Consider the following 19,727-nt stretch of genomic DNA (forward strand, 5'->3'; position numbering starts at 1 on the left):
AAATAGCAGCATTCTTCTCAAAGCTATTTAAATAGTGTAATATACAAACGCCTCAGAATTTTAAATGTGTTTAAAGGTAGCAGCTTTAGAGAGGTCAGGTCAACACAAAGTTATATGTACAGAATGGAAACTCTCTATCTCCCTCTAGTGGTTAATATGTTTTTTGTTTTTGTTTAACCGTCTCCACTCAGGCATCATTACGTCAACGGTCGCCTATACAACCAACTAGCCAATTACAGCGCGTCGTCCGTTCGGGCCATGGGATGCATAGACTTTCCTCCAGTAGAGTTCCGTTGTGTCACTACTCACTTCCTCTCGTCGGCTTATTTGGCGGCAGCATTGAACCAGTCTGGTGTTTATTTTCGCCAAGTAACAAATCTGGCACATTTTATTATTTTGATGACATTTAATTGAGTTTAATTATAAGTTATAAAATAATGTCTCGTGTCCTGAACGCCATTGTGGCCGTGTGTCCTAACATGGGCATCGGAAACAACGGTAATTTACCCTGGCATCCCATACGACTCAGGTACGTCGGCATCTCGCGACAACAGCAACAAAAGAGAACAGATCTACAAGCTATCAACGCGCGCGCGCACACACACACACACACACACACACACACACACACACACACACACACACACACACACACACACACACACACACACACACACACACACATTTCAACACTGCATGTCTGTCTGTCTGTCTGTCTGTCTGTCTGTCTGTCTGTCTGTCTGTCTGTATGTCTGTCTGTCTTGTCTAGCATACTGTGGATATTGCTGTCTGTCTACCATTGTTAATATAAGATGGAACTGACCCAAATAGACATTCTTGTATGTTCTGTAGTTGCATTTACTTGTAGTAGCCTACATGTGTAACAACAAGATGAACTATCAGTCACGAAGGCGCCTCCAAGGGCCCCTGGGGTCCCTGGGCCACACTTTGAGAAACCGGTAGGATTAGACAGCATACATTAACCATGCACTAAAGTGACTAAACTATCATTGCTGTTGGGCAGAAACCTAATTACTTAATATTTCAACTTTTAATGTTTTTCATAAATGAAATGCCATTCTTCGTCATACAAAAGTATTGAACATAGACGATGTACAAGCATTGTGACACGTAGATCTTCACACATGTTTTAACTTTCCATCTGACAGCAACAAAAACTAAAGCCATGTCTGCTGGGTTGTGTTCAGAGTCCACAGTCCATTATGTTTGTTGCACAAGATGGTGCAATGAGAGAATTAAAGAGACAGGCTATTATATTGCCGTCCCTTGAAAGACAGAATTTTCCCACATGTGTCACGCGTCACGGACCAATTTTTATGGGTCACGACTCGAGTAAAAATGCTGCTGGGGAGCCCCCTCAAGGACCCCTGGAAAAAACACACACACACACACACACACTACACAACGTATTGTGTACATTTTGAAATGTGCAGTCTTTTAATTTGCTATAGTCGTCTAAAAGATGTAATATAATATGTCTAGATAAATCAATTAAAATAAAAAAGAAACATTAGTAAATAATGTGTCACCTTGTTACTGACCAAGTCTTGAATTAACTTTTTTTGTTGTTCTTTATTTTATTACAGTAATGAATTCAAACATTTCCGGAAGATGACATCAACCCCATCTGCTGAAGGTAACTGACGTTTTTGGTTCACTTCATGTACAATCTACAAGATTTTCACTGTTTTTAAAAAAAGGAATGGTGTTGTCCACCCGACAGCGACATTGTTCATTACTGAGGTATTATACTGGCATGTCGAAAATAGGGAGGCCACGTTTGAAGTGGTTAAGTGTGTATTTTTCATTGATTGAATACTGTATTAAATAGAAATGCAAATAGTTCAAGTACGGTCAAACACTTGGTCTACTCTAAAAGGATAACCCCAAAAAGCCCTGTGGGCATGTTTCCATTGAGGTCCTATGTATTTAAAATACTGTACAATATCATCACAAATATAAAACACTATATGAATGGGTGACCACCTTTCCAATGGAGAAGTGAGGCCTGTTTTAAAAGAAGCCAGTGATCCACATTTGGGTGGCGGTGCTGTATTATAGGAGAATTTACCCATGTTTGTTCTATAGGTGGGTGTTACCAGATCGTTGTTGTCACTTCCTCTAGTATTCTGGCTGTGGGTGCCGCTCACTCTTTTTTTTTTTTTTTTTTTTTTAGCCAATTTGCTATTTTCACTAATTTGGGTCACAGGGGAATGTCTAATTTCTCTTTTGGGTCACGGGCTAAAATGTTTGGGAACCACTGTTCTAGGTAAAGAGAACGTGGTGATAATGGGCAGAAAGACGTGGTTCTCCATCCCGGAGAAGAACAGACCTCTCAGCGGAAGGATCAACATCGTCCTCAGCAGAGAACTCAAGTATGTACTGTATGAATGGGGCAGTCACGAATCACCATCATTACATTTTACTTGACGATTTATTGTCATACAAATTATTGCGATTAACAATAAGTAAGTAGGTCGGAGGGGATTATTGTCGGTATCAGCCGATAAAGCTGTAGTCTATCCCTATTACAATGTGCTACGATTATGGAATTCTGACCGATATCCGATCTCCGATTATTTGCAGGGTCATATCTGCCGATACGGATTCTGACAGATTCCGAAATTATACAGAGGACCACAATGGAAACAAGCCTAGGCCCTAGGGGCTTGGCCCAAAGCCTGTCAATAAAGTATTCAAGTGTCTGTTCTCACAACTGAATGATTTTTACTTAAGATTTTACATCATATTCGATTTGACTTTTGTTCAAGACTAGGGGTACTAGAAACTTTTGATTTATATTGAACTCCTTGATAAATGTATACATTTTTCGTGCTGGTGAAAACTGATTAATTAATCAGGATTATTTTGAGACTGTTCCGATACCAATATGGCATTTTTATGGCCGATATGGCCGATTCCGATTATGCTACAGATCATGCATGCCTAGGTCCCAGTACTTGACCGCACAACTTTCTGCACCCAAGCCGTGCTACTCATACACTGAGTTGCCCGGGACCGAACCTATGACCAACCTTGGTCCAAAGGCGAGAGCTCTACCGAGGACCGGCTGAACTTCCCGGACAACAATTGAAAAGTACAGATGAAAAATAACTAAAAAACAAATTATCCTTTAAGCACCTTAAAAAACGCCTCAGTGAACACAGCAAATACCTGACATTATTTCTAGATTGGTTTGCATTAGGCCAAAGCTAAACATAGCTGTAACTCATGCCAGTGGTGGAAAAAGTACTACATTTCTTTACTTAAGTGAAAGTATCTCTACTGCAGTGCAATGTAGTAGAAGTCCCGTATTACAAAAGTATTTTGGCGTCAAAATATACTTTTAAGTACCAAAAGTAAAAGTACACATTGTGCAGAATGTCCCATTTCACAAGTTCAAAATGTATAAAAAGAAATCCTTTGAAAATAGCAGATCTACAAGATCACAATGCGTTGCATGCTGACACATTGTGAACTTGTAGGTCTGCTATTTTGAAGTGGTTAGTGTGTAATATTAATCAAAATCTACAAAGTAACTATTTTCAAATTGAGTGCAGTACTTGAGTACATTACTGGCTCATGCACTGACCAGCTGTCAATCAACCCCCACAGAGAAGCGCCTCCAGGTGCGCACCACCTGGCCTCAGACTTCAGCTCAGCGCTCCGCCTGCTGGACACGGCTGAGATGGCAGACACAGCCGACCAGGTCTGGGTCATAGGAGGCAGTTCTCTCTACAAGGTACTGTTACATTATCAATGTTAATGTGTAGAGATGGCGCTGAGTTGACAAGGAAGTCAGAGCTGCGTGACTGCTTTGCCTTGAACAGTTCTGGTAGGAAAATGCCGTGGATGAAGGCTGAAACCCTTATTTTGAAGGTTCCGCTGGAACCGGATGTAGAAACATTATTTGCGTGTAACTGCGGTGTGTTAAGAAGGTGACCCCAGAAATAATAATAATTAAAAAAATAATGTTGAGAAGCACTGATATAATATAAACCTATAAGCGGGTCACATCTTATGATGAATTAGGGGCTTCGTTGTGTATTAACATACAAACTCACTGACAGTATGTTCTGTCCCACTGGCTATGAAACAGCTCCTTAGACGAGGAAGATCTGCTAATATGATCTATTGATTCAGTTTCAAGGACATTTGAATACCGTTGGTCCGTTGCTGTTGGTTGGAAACCTTCTATGTCCAAAACTGTTAATTTCAGGAGTTCCAATGGATCCAATGTAGTTATTATTTTAGTCACAATCAGATTCAATGGAGTTATTATTTAGTCACAAGGTCTTGATGCATTCCATTGATTATACAACCCACAGACACACTTTCACTTTGACTTTCAGTAATAGCAAAAAATTGCTCTACAAGTTCATAACACGTCACATCGCGACGCATTCTGAGCTTGTAGATCGTCTATTTTTGAGGGACATTTTTGTCCGATGAAGTACGCCGGTATTAACTTACAAAAAAGTTGAGAAATTGACATACACAAGGTTTCTGCACGTTATCAAATATAAATGACGGTGAATCTCGGACACCTGTGATGACTAAGTTTGAACCTTTGTCACACACTTCCCTTTGTTGTCAGTTCAGTTGTCATGGAGACCAGCTCAAGGATGAGTGTGAGAGCATAATGTATTTGTCGGGCAGAAACCTTGTATGTATAATATTACTACTATGTTTTTTTTGTAAATGAATGCCCTACTTCGTCGGACAAGAGTAGCGATACTGTTGTCCGACTGTAGCAAAATAATATCCGATCCACAAGCTCACGACACCTTTCAATTTATTTTTCTGTTTAATAGTTTTGGACATACAAGTTTTAAACCCCGACAGTGACAATATGGTGTGAGTCAATCCTACAGACAGACAGACAGACAGACATGCAGTGTTGAACTGTGTGTGCGTGCGTGCGTGCGTGCGTGCGTGCGTGCGTGCGTGCGTGCGTGCGTGCGCGCGTGCCCACCCGCCCACCCTCCAGGAAGTGATGGAGAGCCCGGGGACCAGGACGCTGTTTGTCACCCGGGTCCACAAACAGTTTGACTGTGACACTTTCCTGCCTGAGATCAGCATGGACAAATACCGCCTCCTGTCTGGGTGAGTTTTACACATGACCCCTAGAGCAGTAGTGCTCAAGGGGTCAGTAGTGCTCAAGGAGTCAAGGACCCCCGAATTGATATGTATTTGGCTGTGGACCCCCTTCTGAAAATGATGTGTCAAAAAAATAAATCAAAAATATTATTTTTTTCCCCAAAGAATTTTCCAAAATGTTCAGAAATAGCAGATGGATGTACAAGCTCGCAGTGACGCGCAGTGAGCTTGTAGATCTGCTATTTTTGAATTGTCAACGTATTAAAAAAATGGATCAAGGTGTTAAAATGATTGTGATGCTGTATTAAACAAATTTCCCAGGACCCCACTTTGAGAACCTATTGTGGAGACGAACATTCAGCCAAAATAGCCAATCGGCTGTTTTGAAGAGACTTGGTGGAAGAAAACGTACGGCGGTTCTCAAAGTGGGTTCCTTGCGGCGCTTCCCCCAAAAGAAAGTCTTAATAAATCGCAAAATGTCTTAATAAATCACTTTAACCACTATATCCCTTTTAGTCATCATGGCTTAGTTTTTATATTGTTTTCCTCAGTGAAAACAGGTAGTCGACGAACATTTTTCGCCATAGTTTTAGTGGACAAAAGTAACACTGTGTCCGTCATGTGTTTTGTGTTGCAGGGTTGCAGGTGTAGCAGAAGGCGTGCAGGAGGAGCACGGCGTCCAGTATAGTTTTGAAGTCTATGAGAGCATCGACCACTGACCTGTGATGTCACTATGTCATGACTGTCATGTCAAATAGCTCTGAGTGCATCATGGCTTCATCTTTTAACGACGTGGCTGTCGGGCAGAGATATCGTATCGCCATATTTCTACATGTTATGTATTATAAATCATAATTTAATGCCCTACTTTGTACAATGGTATCACACAAAAGTAGTGTAAATAGCAGCTTATACGTCTTACCTTTTTTTACTCTGTGGGTTTTGTGAATATTGAACCAACGAAAAGTATTGACAGCTTGTGATTAAATAATAATAATAATTACACTGCTGAGGTCTCCCCCTCATAGGCAATGAGACAAAACCTGCAGCACACATGGAGCGCAGCCACACTCAATGGAACGGAACACACACACATGGAGCGCAGCCACACTCAATGGAACGGAACACACACACATGGAGCGCAGCCACACTCAATGGAACGGAACACACACACACACACACACACACACACACAAAACAGTGGTTGGACAGTAATGAAGTACATTTACAGTACTTGAGTTCTGGACTTAAGTTAAACAAATACAAATAAATGTATAGATCTGTACTTTGTATTTCTTTGTACTTTGTATTTGAGTCACATACGTGTGTCTACTGTATGTGTGTTTGTTTGAAACAACACAAAGCTTTTAGCATTTCCATTAAGCTATAGGTCCCTTATTTGAGATATAGAGATTAGCCTGGACACCAGACAAATTGAGCTGCCTTGAGAGCAGCATTCAAAAGCTGCCCTCAGAGCAGCAAATTAACATGGTTTTACAGTATGTATAGCATTTAAGCTGCCCTCAGAGCAGAATTCAAAAGTTGCCCTCAGGCTCAGGGCAGCAATTTAACATTGGTGTATGTATATCATTTAAGCTGCCCTGAGAGCAGCATTCAAAAGCTGTCCATATATGGAGATCTAGGGGTGATCAGGTGTGATCAATATTGGCTAATTTGGGCCCTGTCCAGAGCCCGGGCAGAGGCTTTTGTGCTGAATCCCACTGAATCAAGGCACTTTTTGAGTGGTGTAAACCACTCCTACAACTGGCTTTGTTAGTGCAGAAAAAATGAGCATGGTTGCTATGTTCACCCGGGTGTGATTTCATTACGTACAACTGGCTTTGTTAGTCTGTGCAGAAAAAATGAGCATGGTTGCTATGTTCACCCTGTTCACCCGGGTGTGATTTCATTACGTCAGACATGATTTCATTACGTCAGACAGGCTATATAAGACCTTACACCACTCAGTTCACACGGGTGTGATTTTTCTCTTTCAACTAGCCCACATTAATTCATTTGGCTGGTGGTGAAATTATGAAGTTATGCCTTTGGTCAAGTTGACACCAAAGTCCTACCTGTCACTATAGGCAGATCAGAATGTCATATGAAGTCATATCTGAATACAAAATATACTGGAATTATGAATTGCTATAGTATTTCCAAAATGTAGGCATACGTCATAATGTTCCAATATTATCAAAGTGAAATGCCCTGCACAATCACTATATGAAAATGAGTGTTAGTTTGATTTAAAAAAAATAATAATGTGATTTTATAGAAGGATAACAAAGTGAATTAGTTTGACCCATGATATAATATTTTACAATTAAACATCTTTAACCTGTATAGTCAATATATTAGTTGTGAATATTTAACTATTTATGTAACGTTCAGTGACTCAGACAGTACAACACAGAAACCAGGCAAGAATTCAAAGTTCACATCAAGGTTTAATCCACATGACTGAAAAATACAAAACATGTTTTAAATGATGTTGAATTGTTTTTTACCATTAATCTTCTCTTCTAGGGAACGGGGGTCCCTTGCGCAAAAAAAAATAAGCTGGGCATTTCATAGGTTTGAAAACTGTTAATGCGACAACACAATCATATATTCTATAAAACTGAGTAATATTCCCCCTTTAGCAGATTGTATATTCGAATATAGCTTTGATATCTTTCACTTTTCTTTTTAACTTCATCTAAGACCTCCAGCTTCTCCTGTAAAGGCTTCAGTGATTTCTGGACTTCCTCCTTGCGATCCAGAGCAGCTTCATCGATGGGTCTGAAACTGTGGTTGTTGTGTTCTTCAGAATCTCGACACACAACACACACTGGCTCTTGACATTCCAGACAGAACAGTTTGAGTTGAGCATGCAGACCGCAGAGATCCCCTGATGTTCTCTTACGTTTTGAAGCTCTCTGTCTCGTGAAGGCCTCACACAGATTCCTCATAGCCAGATTCCGGGGTAGATGATCTGTTGAATGTATTTCCTTACAAACTGGACATTCCTGTATTCTCTTCTGTCTCCACCATTGCTGCAAACAAGCTGTACAGAAGCTGTGGCCACATGACAGGAGAACGGGATCTTTAAAGATGTCACGACACACAGAACAGGAAAAATCCTCTTCTGAAAAAGACGACTTGGCGGCCATTTAGTCTCTGAGTGAAGCTACAAGCAACTAATACAGGAATTCAGTCAGTGGTGGTAACACCTCCTCTAGAATGTTCCCTGAAGTTTACTTTCACTGTGAATCGTGGTTGTTGTCCATTCAGCAGGTTCCAGTGGTCTGAGTCAGTATTCCCTCCTGTAGCTGTGCAAAGACAATCTGTCCTCCTGTGTTTGATCTGAAGCTCACACCACCACAGACCTGCAAAGTGTACACACACAAAATAATGTTATTGAGGTGAAAGTCAACACTGGCCCTTAAACTATCTGTAAAGTCCCCATCAGTTATGATACATCTGAATTTAGAACTATCCCTAAACCTAACCTATCAAACTACGGCCATCCAAGGCCACACTTTGGGAAAGAGGGAGACTCGTACAAGATCAAACCATGGAGACAAGATGGAGCCATGCAGAAAGACTAAACCACATACACATAGTAGTTGGAGAAATCTTCTTCATAATTCAAATCAACATTAAGTTTACATTTCTAATTTGAAAAAGTAAGAGCAGAGTGGGGTTTTGTAATGTTATACATTGGCAAAATGCGCTTTGAACACATGAGTCAAATTAGTCATGTTCTGAGGATCTTTGGTGCACAAACTGGACTTGCACATAAAGCACAGTCTAGTCTAGGTCAGGAGGGATGATATAATTCCCATGGTGCAACTCGGCCAACAACGCATTGTGAGCTTGTAGATCTGCTATTGAAACATGGGACATTCTGCCCAATGACTACGTTTTCTTTTGGTGCTTTAAGTACATTTTAAGCCAACATTTTTGTACTTTTACAAAAATGTACGGACTACTTGTAACAGTGTATTTCTATATTGCAGTATTGATACTAAAGTAAAACATAGTACTATGTATCTACCACTGCAGATATTTGTCTCTCACTCACACATGTGTGCATAGTACATTGTTCCACAGAGTACTGTAAACACAACAATACATAAGATAATATAATACAAATAATAATGGATGTAATGAAGTAAAGATTACATCCTTAATTGCATCATTCACGCAAGGCCTCCTGGGACACTGGAAACTGGTGGATAGACATGATAGAAGTCCACAAGGGAAACAAGTCCCCAGGACTTTTTTGTGATATCCTTTTAGCTTTAATGTCTTGACTGTACTGTGCTGTTTTACATTTCTGACTAATAAAGTATCGATCATCAATCAAAGTCACGTTAAAGTACAGAAACCTTCTTAGGCAACTATATGCGTTTATCAGAAATGGGGAGAAGGCAGAAGGCATACATCCTTACCTGTAATAACTTGGCTTCTCACAACAGAAGGTCTGATAGTTGAACTGAAGCTGCTTGGTGGTGGTCACAGGTCACTCCATGGTGTGCAGTCTGCGTGTGTCTGTCGTGGTCTGACTCAGCACTGGCAGGAGTGGCAGCAGGAGGACGGTAATGGCCGGTATATATACATATTGTATGTAGGCCAGTGTGTTGTCTTTGTCCAGAAAAACACCTCCCACACTTTCTCACACCTCTCACCCAGTTGAGAGAACAGTGATTGGTCTATTTCAATGTGAAAGGCTGAAGGCCCATCACAGGCCCATCACAGACTCCATAATGGCCCATAGCACTTATCCTACCCCCTTAGATAGCACTTTTTAGACTTAGATAGCATTTGAAACAGACTTATAGCATGTCATGTAGACAGCACAATAATTGCATTGTATGTAGTCATAGCACATCATAGAACATATGTATAGCACTAGAATTTCGCGGGCCTTCGGCCCGCTCATCCTAGCGCCATGCGATACGCAAATGGGAAGAAGGCAATGGCAACCCATGATGTTTTCATTTATGCATTTGCTTGGAAAGCGCAAAGTTGCCAAGCTGGCTGAGTGACCTTGTTTGGTTTTGTGTATTTGTGTATGAAAGCGAGCATGGCAAGGCGCAGGAACAGTGTACTGTACTGTACTGTACTGTACTGTACTGTACTGTACTGTACTGTACTGTACTGTACTGTACTGTACTGTACTGTACTGTACTGTACTGTACTGTAAGTCTTTGTACTGTACTGTACTGTACTCATGTGTACTGTACTGTACTTCTCTGTACTGTTGTTATTAGTGTTGTGTTCTTATTTTTTATTATTATGATGATTATTATTATTATTACATGGATTAATATTCTGATGTACTGTACTGTACTCTGTACTGTTGATATTATAGTTGTTATTAGTGTTGTGTTCTTATTTTTTATTATTATTATTATTATTACATGGATTAATATTCTGATGTGAGCTTTCTTTCTGTACTGTACTGTAGTCATGTGTACTGTACTGTTCTCTGTACTGTTGATATTATTGTTGTTATTAGTGTAGTGTTCCTATTTTGTATTATTATTATTAGCGTTTTGTGCCATTTGCGCTGCATCGCGAGGCGATCCAAAATCCCCCCCGCGCACGCACGCACGCACGCACACACACACACACACACACACACACACACACACACACACACTGTACGTAGCTGTTTTGTGTTGCAGCGCGTTGTTGCAGCGCGCGCGTGTGCGTGTAGTGTTGGTGTTGTTGTTCTTATCCATATATGCGCCTCGGTTCGTCCCGCTTGTACCACGCCAGGTGTCGACGAGGTCGTGTTTGCATTATTTTAACTGTGTATGTATGTAATCGCAGCGCTCTCCGTCCAAGTTAGAATCAGTGTGTGCGGTGTGTTGTTGTTCTTCAGACAGCTTGTTTCTGTAGAACACACACATTTTGCCCAGTCTAGCTGCTGAAAAGGGAGGCGTGAAAAAAGAAACAATGGACATCAGATACATTGGATTACCCTGTGGCCATGCTATGGGGTGTCACCTTTGTTAATGGCCACTCATTTCAATTCAAATGTAGCCTGGGTAGGCTAATTCAAATTAGCTTCATTCATTGCTTAACAATGAACAGCTGAGTACCAGGAATGTGTGTGTGTGTGTGTGTGTGTGTGTGTGTGTGTGTGTGTGTGTGTGTGTGTGTGTGTGTGTGTGGGCAATGTGGCCCTTGCCCCAAAATGAGTTTGCTATACTCTATGTCATAGAGTATAGCAAACGTTGATCACTCTCTGCTGATTTCTGATCGTCACACACACACACTCCTCTCTCTCTCTTTCGCTCTAATTATTTTTCTCATGTGGCGCAGCTGCGTAGATTCTCCCGGCGGATCCAGCCGGGAGCTGCCTATGCCATAGAAAGCATGTGTAACCTGGGCACTAAGGCCCGGAAACAGAGCCAGACTACGCCACAATGGGAATTTCACCCAGAGAATATAATACACAATACAGCCCACTGGGCAGATATAAGAATGGGAGCAGAGACGTGCAGTTCCAGTTTAAAGTAATATATATGGTTTTATTGATAAGTTATAGCAGAATGAAATGAGAAATGACTTGAGATGACTGTAAGAAGAGGGTAGGTTTAGACAATGTATTTATTTAATTATGTTGTAATTTAATACAAAATGCTATTTAAAAGTGACTTTATTATCACAGGTCATTATCAAAAGGATCTAAAAAAGGCAGAGCCTAATATCGTAAAACTACCAGTTTTCAGGGGGTGCCAAGGTGTCCTTGCTGACAGGAGGAAGGCAGGGAGTGAGGGAGTGAGGGGGAAGGTCACCGCCACCAAAAGAGCGCACACTTCACATAAAGCACTGCAAGAGAAGAGAATACAATTATACACACATCACTGGTCTCACATTAAACAATCATGCACTATAGCTATTACCCCAAGACAGCCTACAGGACCACGTGACCCACCACCTGTCGGGACTACAACTACAGCACCCTTAGCTACTGGCACTACTATAAACTGAGGCAGAGCCCAATATAACGTTATGTTCAAGCCTTATGGCATCAATTCATGAGAGCTAGGTTTGCACCAAACAAAATAAACCAAAACAAAACGAAATCATAACCAAAATAAAGAGGACAAAAACAGCAGAGGCAAGGCAGACTGGATTGAGTTCTCCTGATACAAACAAAAGGATACCATTAATACCTGGACATGATTAACTGAGATCAAACTACAGTCTAGTAGCAGAACTGCCTTACCTCTGTTAAACGATTCAAACACACATATTGGGCAGACGTGCCCACAGCACAGGACAATGCCTCCGCTTGCGAGGCAAACGACGGCAGACGTGCCCACGGCCCAGGACAATGCCTCCGCTTGCGAGGCAAACGACGGCAGACGTGCCCACGGCCCAGGACAATGCCTCCGGAAGAGACGCCTGCCGCTCGCGGCTTTTGGCATCTTGGTGACGCTATTCTAGATGAAGGTGTGTGAGTCTGATTAAATGTAAGTCTAAGCAGTCTAAGTCATTCAATTCATTGTCAATAAGGTTTAGTATTTGAAGCGTTGAGAGATTCTTAACATCATCTGGCACTTGGGAAAGATGGTTACTGGCGAGGTTCAGATGACTCAGTTGCTTCATTTGTTTTATTGAATCCTTAGACAGTTCAGTCAGGTAGTTGAATGGTAAATCTAGGTTGGTTAGCTGAGTGCAATGTGCCAGTTGTTCACTTACGTTGCCAATATTGCTATAGGTTACTTTTTGTGTCCTCGGTGTAGGTGTTTTGCAGGCAATGTTTAAGAGACCTCCGTTTATCCACTCATCCACGTACTCCAGATCCAGGTACTGAATCAAGGCTATGAAGAGACTTTCTGATAGAGTAAAAAGATGTAGAATGTTGCGAATAAATACTAAAATACACCGTACTTATATTTCTGAGAAAATAGCCTACACTCCCATCCTTCACCACAACAGTCTGACAGGTCGATTGTCTCAAGATGTGGTAATGCAGCCGTTGTGATGCTAAACTTTTTTATCGAGTCTCCAGCACTGCTCTCCCTCCAGCACTGGAAGCATTTCTCTGCAAACCCAGAGCTCATCGTGGACATTGTAGGAGATGAAGGCATCGTAGCGCAGAGGAGATCCCTCTTTCTTTCCTTGGCGTCGTGAAGGACGGCCAGGAAGAGGTAGTAGGCATAGAGGATGCAACCTCAGGAAGTGATAAGTGAAGGATGTGAGCAGAGTCAGCAGCACAATCACAAAGTGGAGGAAATGTAGCAGATGAATAGCCTCCACCCAACAAGAATGATAGTCAATGTCCAGAAACCTGGTACCCTTTATAGCCAGTGGATAAGCACAAATGTAGCGGTGAACATCAACTGCACGCACCTGCATTCGGTTGTTCTGCATCCACTGCTGGAAGTCATAATTCGAGCAATCGCAAGCGAAAGGGTTGTCGGCCATGTTAACACATACCTGAGAGCAGGCATAGAACGGAACACAGAGACATTGATCACCGTCAATACACCGTACTTATATTTCTGAGAAAATACTTGTCTGGTATGTCCCACTCCCATCCTTCACCGTCTGAAAGCTCAATTGTCTCAAGATGTGGTAATGCAGCCGTTGAATTGCTAAACTTTTGACTCTGAATTAACTTTCAACTCCCTGAGCTCACACGACATGTTTGATGGCAGTTATTTTGACTGAAAAGACACTAACTCATGAATTGAGTCATTTGATGTATATGGTTAAACTCCAGATTTAGTGCCTCTAAACTGGGGAGTAACTGGAAGGCAGCAGGGTTGATGAATTGGATGTTTTTTTTATCCAAGCACAGTCCCTGAAACATATTGTCGGTCAGTGTTGTTAGGTTGTTGTCGTTCATATGGAGCACTTTAAGTTCCATGAAATGGACAAAAGCCCCGTCATCTATATGGGTTATATAATTAAAACCCAGTTCCAAATCTCTGAGATTTGACAGATGGTAAAAATCTGTTTATTTTTCGAATTACATTTCTCTGGAGTGTTAATGATGTAACGTCCCTGGGAATGTCATCCGGTACGCTAACAAGTTGACGATGTTCACAATCCACTGAAACACCAGCAGTGACATTGTCAGAGTAAACAATAGTGCAGTCGTTCAGGATATAAGCCATGATGGGACTAAGATGAAGCGTGCACAGCAGAAATAAGAAGCGGAAACAATGCCAGCTTCCTGTCTGTAGCGTATTCAGGGTCAACTGTCAGTACACTGGTTGGTGACACTGTTCAGCATTGATGATCTAAAGAGCATAAAAGTATTCAGTACACATGCAATACTTTAACTTGACAAGGATTCTCATTCTATAGATATTCCACATGGCTCATGTTCATGTTCCAAGGACTATGCCATTATGTTTATGGACATAAAACATAACATAACATAATGGCATCATTCTCGTCCTGTTGGGACTCAGATGAGACAGAAATATCAAAGAAACTCGAATTTAGTGAATTGAAACAGGCTAAATGAGGAAGTTAATCCAGTTCTCTTTTCTAACTGTTATCAAATTTAAAAAGGTTAATTTAAGTCATCGAGTTATCCAGTCAGTAAGACAGTGTTCTTACTTGATGAACCATGGACCATGGATTTACTTACTAGGTACAGTACCAACCTTTGATTGATTGATTGATTGATTGATTGATTGATTGATTGATTGATTGATTGATTGATTGAATTAGTGATACATGTAAACAGCAAGTTACGGTCAGACATTAAGACTAAAAGGATGTTTACATTTATCAATCAATCAATCAATGGTTGGTACTGTACCTCCTAGTATGTATGTATATGTATATATATATATATATATATATATATATATATATATATATATATATATATATATATATAGACAAAAAAGAGGACTCCTGCACATCCAAAAAGACCCGTGCGAGGTGCAAGTCTAGTTACAGTAGCAGGCATAGACATCAAAAAAGAGAAAAACCTTCCAAGGAAGGGACTGCACACTCCGGCAGGTGCTATGAGCACCTGACGAAGCTCACGGCAAAACAGGTTGTGCTATTAAATACGTTGATGCAGTAAGTTGTCCGTCTCTGTTCCCTGGAGTGTGCAGTCCCTTCCTTGGAAGGTTTTTCTCTTTTTTGATAATATATATATATATGCATGTATATATATATATATATACATGCATGCTTATTTTTTCTACACAACTACATACAGCTACCAACCAACACAGTTGGTTTATCTTTATCTTCAGACACACATGATGTATACTATACTATACTGAGGCTGCATAATTAATCCACCTTGAACAAATCTGCTTGATCCTTACATATATACATACAGTATATATATAGAGAGAAAAGATTAATCTCTCTGTGGTGTAAATTTCAGTTGTCTTTTTTTTTTACCCCACTGAATCCTCTGCATATCTGACATCAATGTCATTCAAAAAAATCAAAGAATAGCCGTTTCTGAGATTAATTTCAGAGCACCATGGAAATATTTCTGTGCCAAAATAATTAAAATATTGAAACCTACCCGGACTCCTAAAACCCAGTGACGATCATCCTCCTAGTGTGTTGAGGGAAATTAATAAGGGTCATTGAGAGTTGATGGACACTTATTTGACGAGTATCATAAAGCAAATGGACACAAAGTCCATTGTTTGACTTTTATTTTCCCAGGTCGTCACTTGAGTTCAATGACCTGTACTGAGGATTTTCACTAGACTTCTCAGTCTGGCAGACTTCTATTTGAGCCTGATTTCCGAACATCGTCATCATCCAGACATATCATGCTGACTGGATAGTTAATATTGGAAATAGTGAACACATTTCAAATTTGAGTTATTTCAGTTTATTTTATTTACACAGTTAAAAACACATGAGAGAAAGTGAGGATGAGACAAATTCTTAACAAGTGTAGGATACATGCAGTAACAACAAAATCAATAAGAAAGATAATGTGCCAGAGGAAAAAAGAAAAAATGGTTTTCTTTTTTCTTTCTTTTTTAATGCAATGCAACACAATTGTATAAACAATATGTAGTGGGGGGCCTTGCTTCATCTGTCTCTCAGCGGTGGTGGCTCAGGGATAGAGTGGCCGGATGTCGAACCCGGGCTCTCCCAGAGTTAGTGTCGAAGTGTCCTTGAGCAAGACACTGAAGCCCTAATTGCTCCTATGATGTGCTGGTTGGTGCCTTGCATGGTTTCCGTCGCCATCGGTGTATGAATGTGTGTGTGAATGTAATGCACAATCTATGTAAAGCGCCTTGGATAAAGGCGCTATATAAATGCACCATTTACCATTTATTTAGCTGGGGTCCTTGGCCTGAAAAAAACATTGAAGTAGTAGGCTGTAGGCTATACTCTACTCAATTCGGTTTTCCAATTCAAAGGAGCTTTATTGGCATGCTAAAACGTTTACATTGCCAAAGCAAGTGTCAGAATATAATAAAAAACAATTTAGGAAAATGGGAGGGGTACTGTAGGCTACAGCATTATCACATTATAGAGAGCCATGTCACATTTAAAATTTAGCATTGTATCAATCAATCAAGCAAGCAAGCAAGCATTCAACCAAAAGCTTTTTGAAACAAATAGCAAATCTTTTGCAGTCACGTTTGGGACAAATAGCAGCATTCTTCATAAATGTATAGATCTGTACTTTGTATTTCTTTGTACTTTGTATTTGAGTCACATACGTGTGTCTACTGTATGTGTGTTTGTTTGAAACAACACAAAGCTTTTAGCATTTCCATTAAGCTATAGGTCCCTTATTTGAGATATAGAGATTAGCCTGGACACCAGACAAATTGAGCTGCCTTGAGAGCAGCATTCAAAAGCTGCCCTCAGAGCAGCAAATGAACATGGTTTTACAGTATGTATAGCATTTAAGCTGCCCTCAGAGCAGAATTCAAAAGTTGCCCTCAGGCTCAGGGCAGCAATTTAACATTGGTGTATGTATATCATTTAAGCTGCCCTGAGAGCAGCATTCAAAAGCTGTCCATATATGGAGATCTAGGGGTGATCAGGTGTGATCAATATTGGCTAATTTGGGCCCTGTCCAGAGCCCGGGCAGAGGCTTTTGTGCTGAATCCCACTGAATCAAGGCACTTTTTGAGTGGTGTAAACCACTCCTACAACTGGCTTTGTTAGTGCAGAAAAAATGAGCATGGTTGCTATGTTCACCCTGTTCACCCGGGTGTGATTTCATTACGTCAGACATGATTTCATTACGTCAGACAGGCTATATAAGACCTTACACCACTCAGTTCACACGGGTGTGATTTTTCTCTTTCAACTAGCCCACATTAATTCATTTGGCTGGTGGTGAAATTATGAAGTTATGCCTTTGGTCAAGTTGACACCAAAGTCCTACCTGTCACTATAGGCAGATCAGAATGTCATATGAAGTCATATGAAGTCATATCTGAATACAAAATATACTGGAATTATGAATTGCTATAGTATTTCCAAAATGTAGGCATACGTCATAATGTTCCAATATTATCAAAGTGAAATGCCCTGCACAATCACTATATGAAAATGAGTGTTAGTTTGATTTAAAAAAAATAATAATGTGATTTTATAGAAGGATAACAAAGTGAATTAGTTTGACCCATGATATAATATTTTACAATTAAACATCTTTAACCTGTATAGACAATATATTAGTTGTGAATATTTAACTATTTATGTAACGTTCAGTGACTCAGACAGTACAACACAGAAACCAGGCAAGAATTCAAAGTTCACATCAAGGTTTAATCCACATGATTGAAAAATACAAAACATGTTTTAAATTATGTTGAATTGTTTTTTACCATTAATCTTCTCTTCTAGGGAACGGGGGTCCCTTGCGCAAAAAAAATAAGCTGGGCATTTCATAGGTTTGAAAACTGTTAATGCGACAACACAATCATATATTCTATAAAACTGAGTAATATTCCCCCTTAAAGACTGTCGTCATCATCATCATCATGTCACACTGATCACCGCTGGTAAAATCGCCAAAGGAACAGTTTCACTAATGCTTAAAATGTATGGAAAGAGTGTTTCAGTGAAGGTGTGTGTGAAGGTGTGTATGCATGTGTCAGTATCAGGATCAGAGAATGACAGCTTCCCCTCGTTCCAGTCCAGCTGGACTCTGATCCTTTGAGGTGCCTGCTTCAATGAAACAGTGGTTTTCCTTAGTAAGGACCATGCTGTATAGATCCCTTCTTCTAACCTTATTGTATAGTGTTCACCCTTTCCTTTTCCCTTCCTTGTGTACGACTCTGCTAACAAACCCACATCCCAGTCTGCACCAAAATTGTCCCCAACCTGAACGTCCCAGCTGTGAGTCCCTGAGTTAAAGCCCTCGGAACCAACAACGAGGGGACATTGGGCAAACCTCTCCGGGTTGTCAGGAGGAAGCTCGGAGAGGCAGGGCGCCTCACCGAATATCACGCAGGTCAGATCTTCAGATAGGATGAGGTTTCTTCCCGCAGTGTTGGGGTCCAGGATGACGGGAGTGTAGGAGACAATGTCCTTCATCTTGTTCCAGACTCTGAAGGTCAGGTTTCCCAGGTGTTTGGCTTCGTCTATCAGTGGTCCCGAGACCAGATGTGGGGCCTGCAGTGTGAACTGGACTCTTTCCATTGTGGTCTTGTAGTTCTGCAGGAATGAGATGTGTTCAGCTCTCAGCTCCTCCTCTATGTCTCTGATGTTGTTTGAAAGGGTTAATATGTCTCTGTTCAGACCCTCAATCTTCGCCTTCACCATTTGACTCTTCTGCTGACCTTCCTCCCTCAGTGTAGTGATCCTAGCCTTCTCTTCCTCTTGTAGAAACTGATGAAGCTTCTTAAACTGTTTCTTAATCTGTATCTCTGTGTACTGCAACTGGGCCTTAATGTATATTGCTGTTCTTTCACTTTTCTTTTTAACTTCATCTAAGACCTCCAGCTTCTCCTGTAAAGGCTTCAGTGATTTCTGGACTTCCTCCTTGCGATCCAGAGCAGCTTCATCGATGGGTCTGAAACTGTGGTTGTTGTGTTCTTCAGAATCTCGACACACAACACACACTGGCTCTTGACATTCCAGACAGAACAGTTTGAGTTGAGCATGCAGACCGCAGAGATCCTCATACCCTGATGAAGTTCTCTTACGTTTTGAAGCTCTCTGTCTCGTGAAGGCCTCACACAGATTCCTCATAGCCAGATTCCGGGGTAGATGATCTGTTGAATGTATTTCCTTACAAACTGGACATTCCTGTATTCTCTTCTGTCTCCACCATTGCTGCAAACAAGCTGTACAGAAGCTGTGGCCACATGACAGGAGAACGGGATCTTTAAAGATGTCACGACACACAGAACAGGAATAATCCGACTTGGCGGCCATTTAGTCTCTGAGTGAAGCTACAAGCAACTAATACAGGAATTCAGTCAGTGGTGGTAACACCTCCTCTAGAATGTTCCCTGAAGTTTACTTTCACTGTGAATCGTGGTTGTTGTCCATTCAGCAGGTTCCAGTGGTCTGAGTCAGTATTCCCTCCTGTAGCTGTGCAAAGACAATCTGTCCTCCTGTGTTTGATCTGAAGCTCACACCACCACAGACCTGCAAAGTGTACACACACAAAATAATGT

General features: G+C 40.9%; 2 protein-coding genes across 3 annotated transcripts; one reads left to right on the forward strand and one right to left on the reverse strand.

Moving 5' to 3' along the window:
- Positions 1 to 326: 326 nt before the first annotated feature.
- On the forward strand, positions 327 to 6,406 carry LOC306934617 (dihydrofolate reductase-like). 2 transcript variants are annotated; one of them, XM_079517263.1, is made up of 6 exons: positions 327 to 529; positions 1,608 to 1,657; positions 2,291 to 2,396; positions 3,637 to 3,763; positions 5,012 to 5,127; positions 5,759 to 6,406. In XM_079517263.1, the coding sequence occupies exons 1-6, from the start codon at positions 438 to 440 to the stop codon at positions 5,838 to 5,840; spliced, it is 573 nt and encodes a 190-aa protein (XP_079373389.1). In that variant the 5' UTR covers positions 327 to 437; the 3' UTR covers positions 5,841 to 6,406. The 2 variants fall into 2 exon arrangements, with proteins under 2 accessions (XP_079373389.1, XP_079373390.1); XM_079517264.1 differs by lacking the exon at positions 327 to 529 and adding an exon at positions 894 to 959.
- An 11,675-nt stretch (positions 6,407 to 18,081) lies between these two features.
- On the reverse strand, positions 18,082 to 19,482 carry LOC306934292 (nuclear factor 7, brain-like; the record flags this gene model as incomplete). The annotated part of the gene is made up of 1 exon (XM_079516863.1): positions 18,082 to 19,482. One exon carries the CDS (start codon positions 19,480 to 19,482, stop codon positions 18,082 to 18,084), a length of 1,401 nt encoding a protein of 466 aa, XP_079372989.1.
- Between the last annotated feature and the right edge of the window lie 245 nt (positions 19,483 to 19,727).

Source organism: Electrona antarctica, assembly GCF_951216825.1.
Source record: "Electrona antarctica genome assembly, chromosome: 12".
Classification (NCBI taxonomy): domain Eukaryota; kingdom Metazoa; phylum Chordata; class Actinopteri; order Myctophiformes; family Myctophidae; genus Electrona; species Electrona antarctica.

Excerpts from the sequence above, each read along its gene's own strand:
- LOC306934617 (XM_079517263.1), top strand. The coding sequence starts at position 438 with ATGTCTCGTGTCCTGAACGCCATTGTGGCCGTGTGTCCTAACATGGGC. Across the intron at positions 530-1,607 it reads TGGCATCCCATACGACTCAG|TAATGAATTCAAACATTTCC; the intron begins GTACGTCGGCAT and ends ATTTTATTACAG. Across the intron at positions 1,658-2,290 it reads ATCAACCCCATCTGCTGAAG|GTAAAGAGAACGTGGTGATA; the intron begins GTAACTGACGTT and ends CCACTGTTCTAG.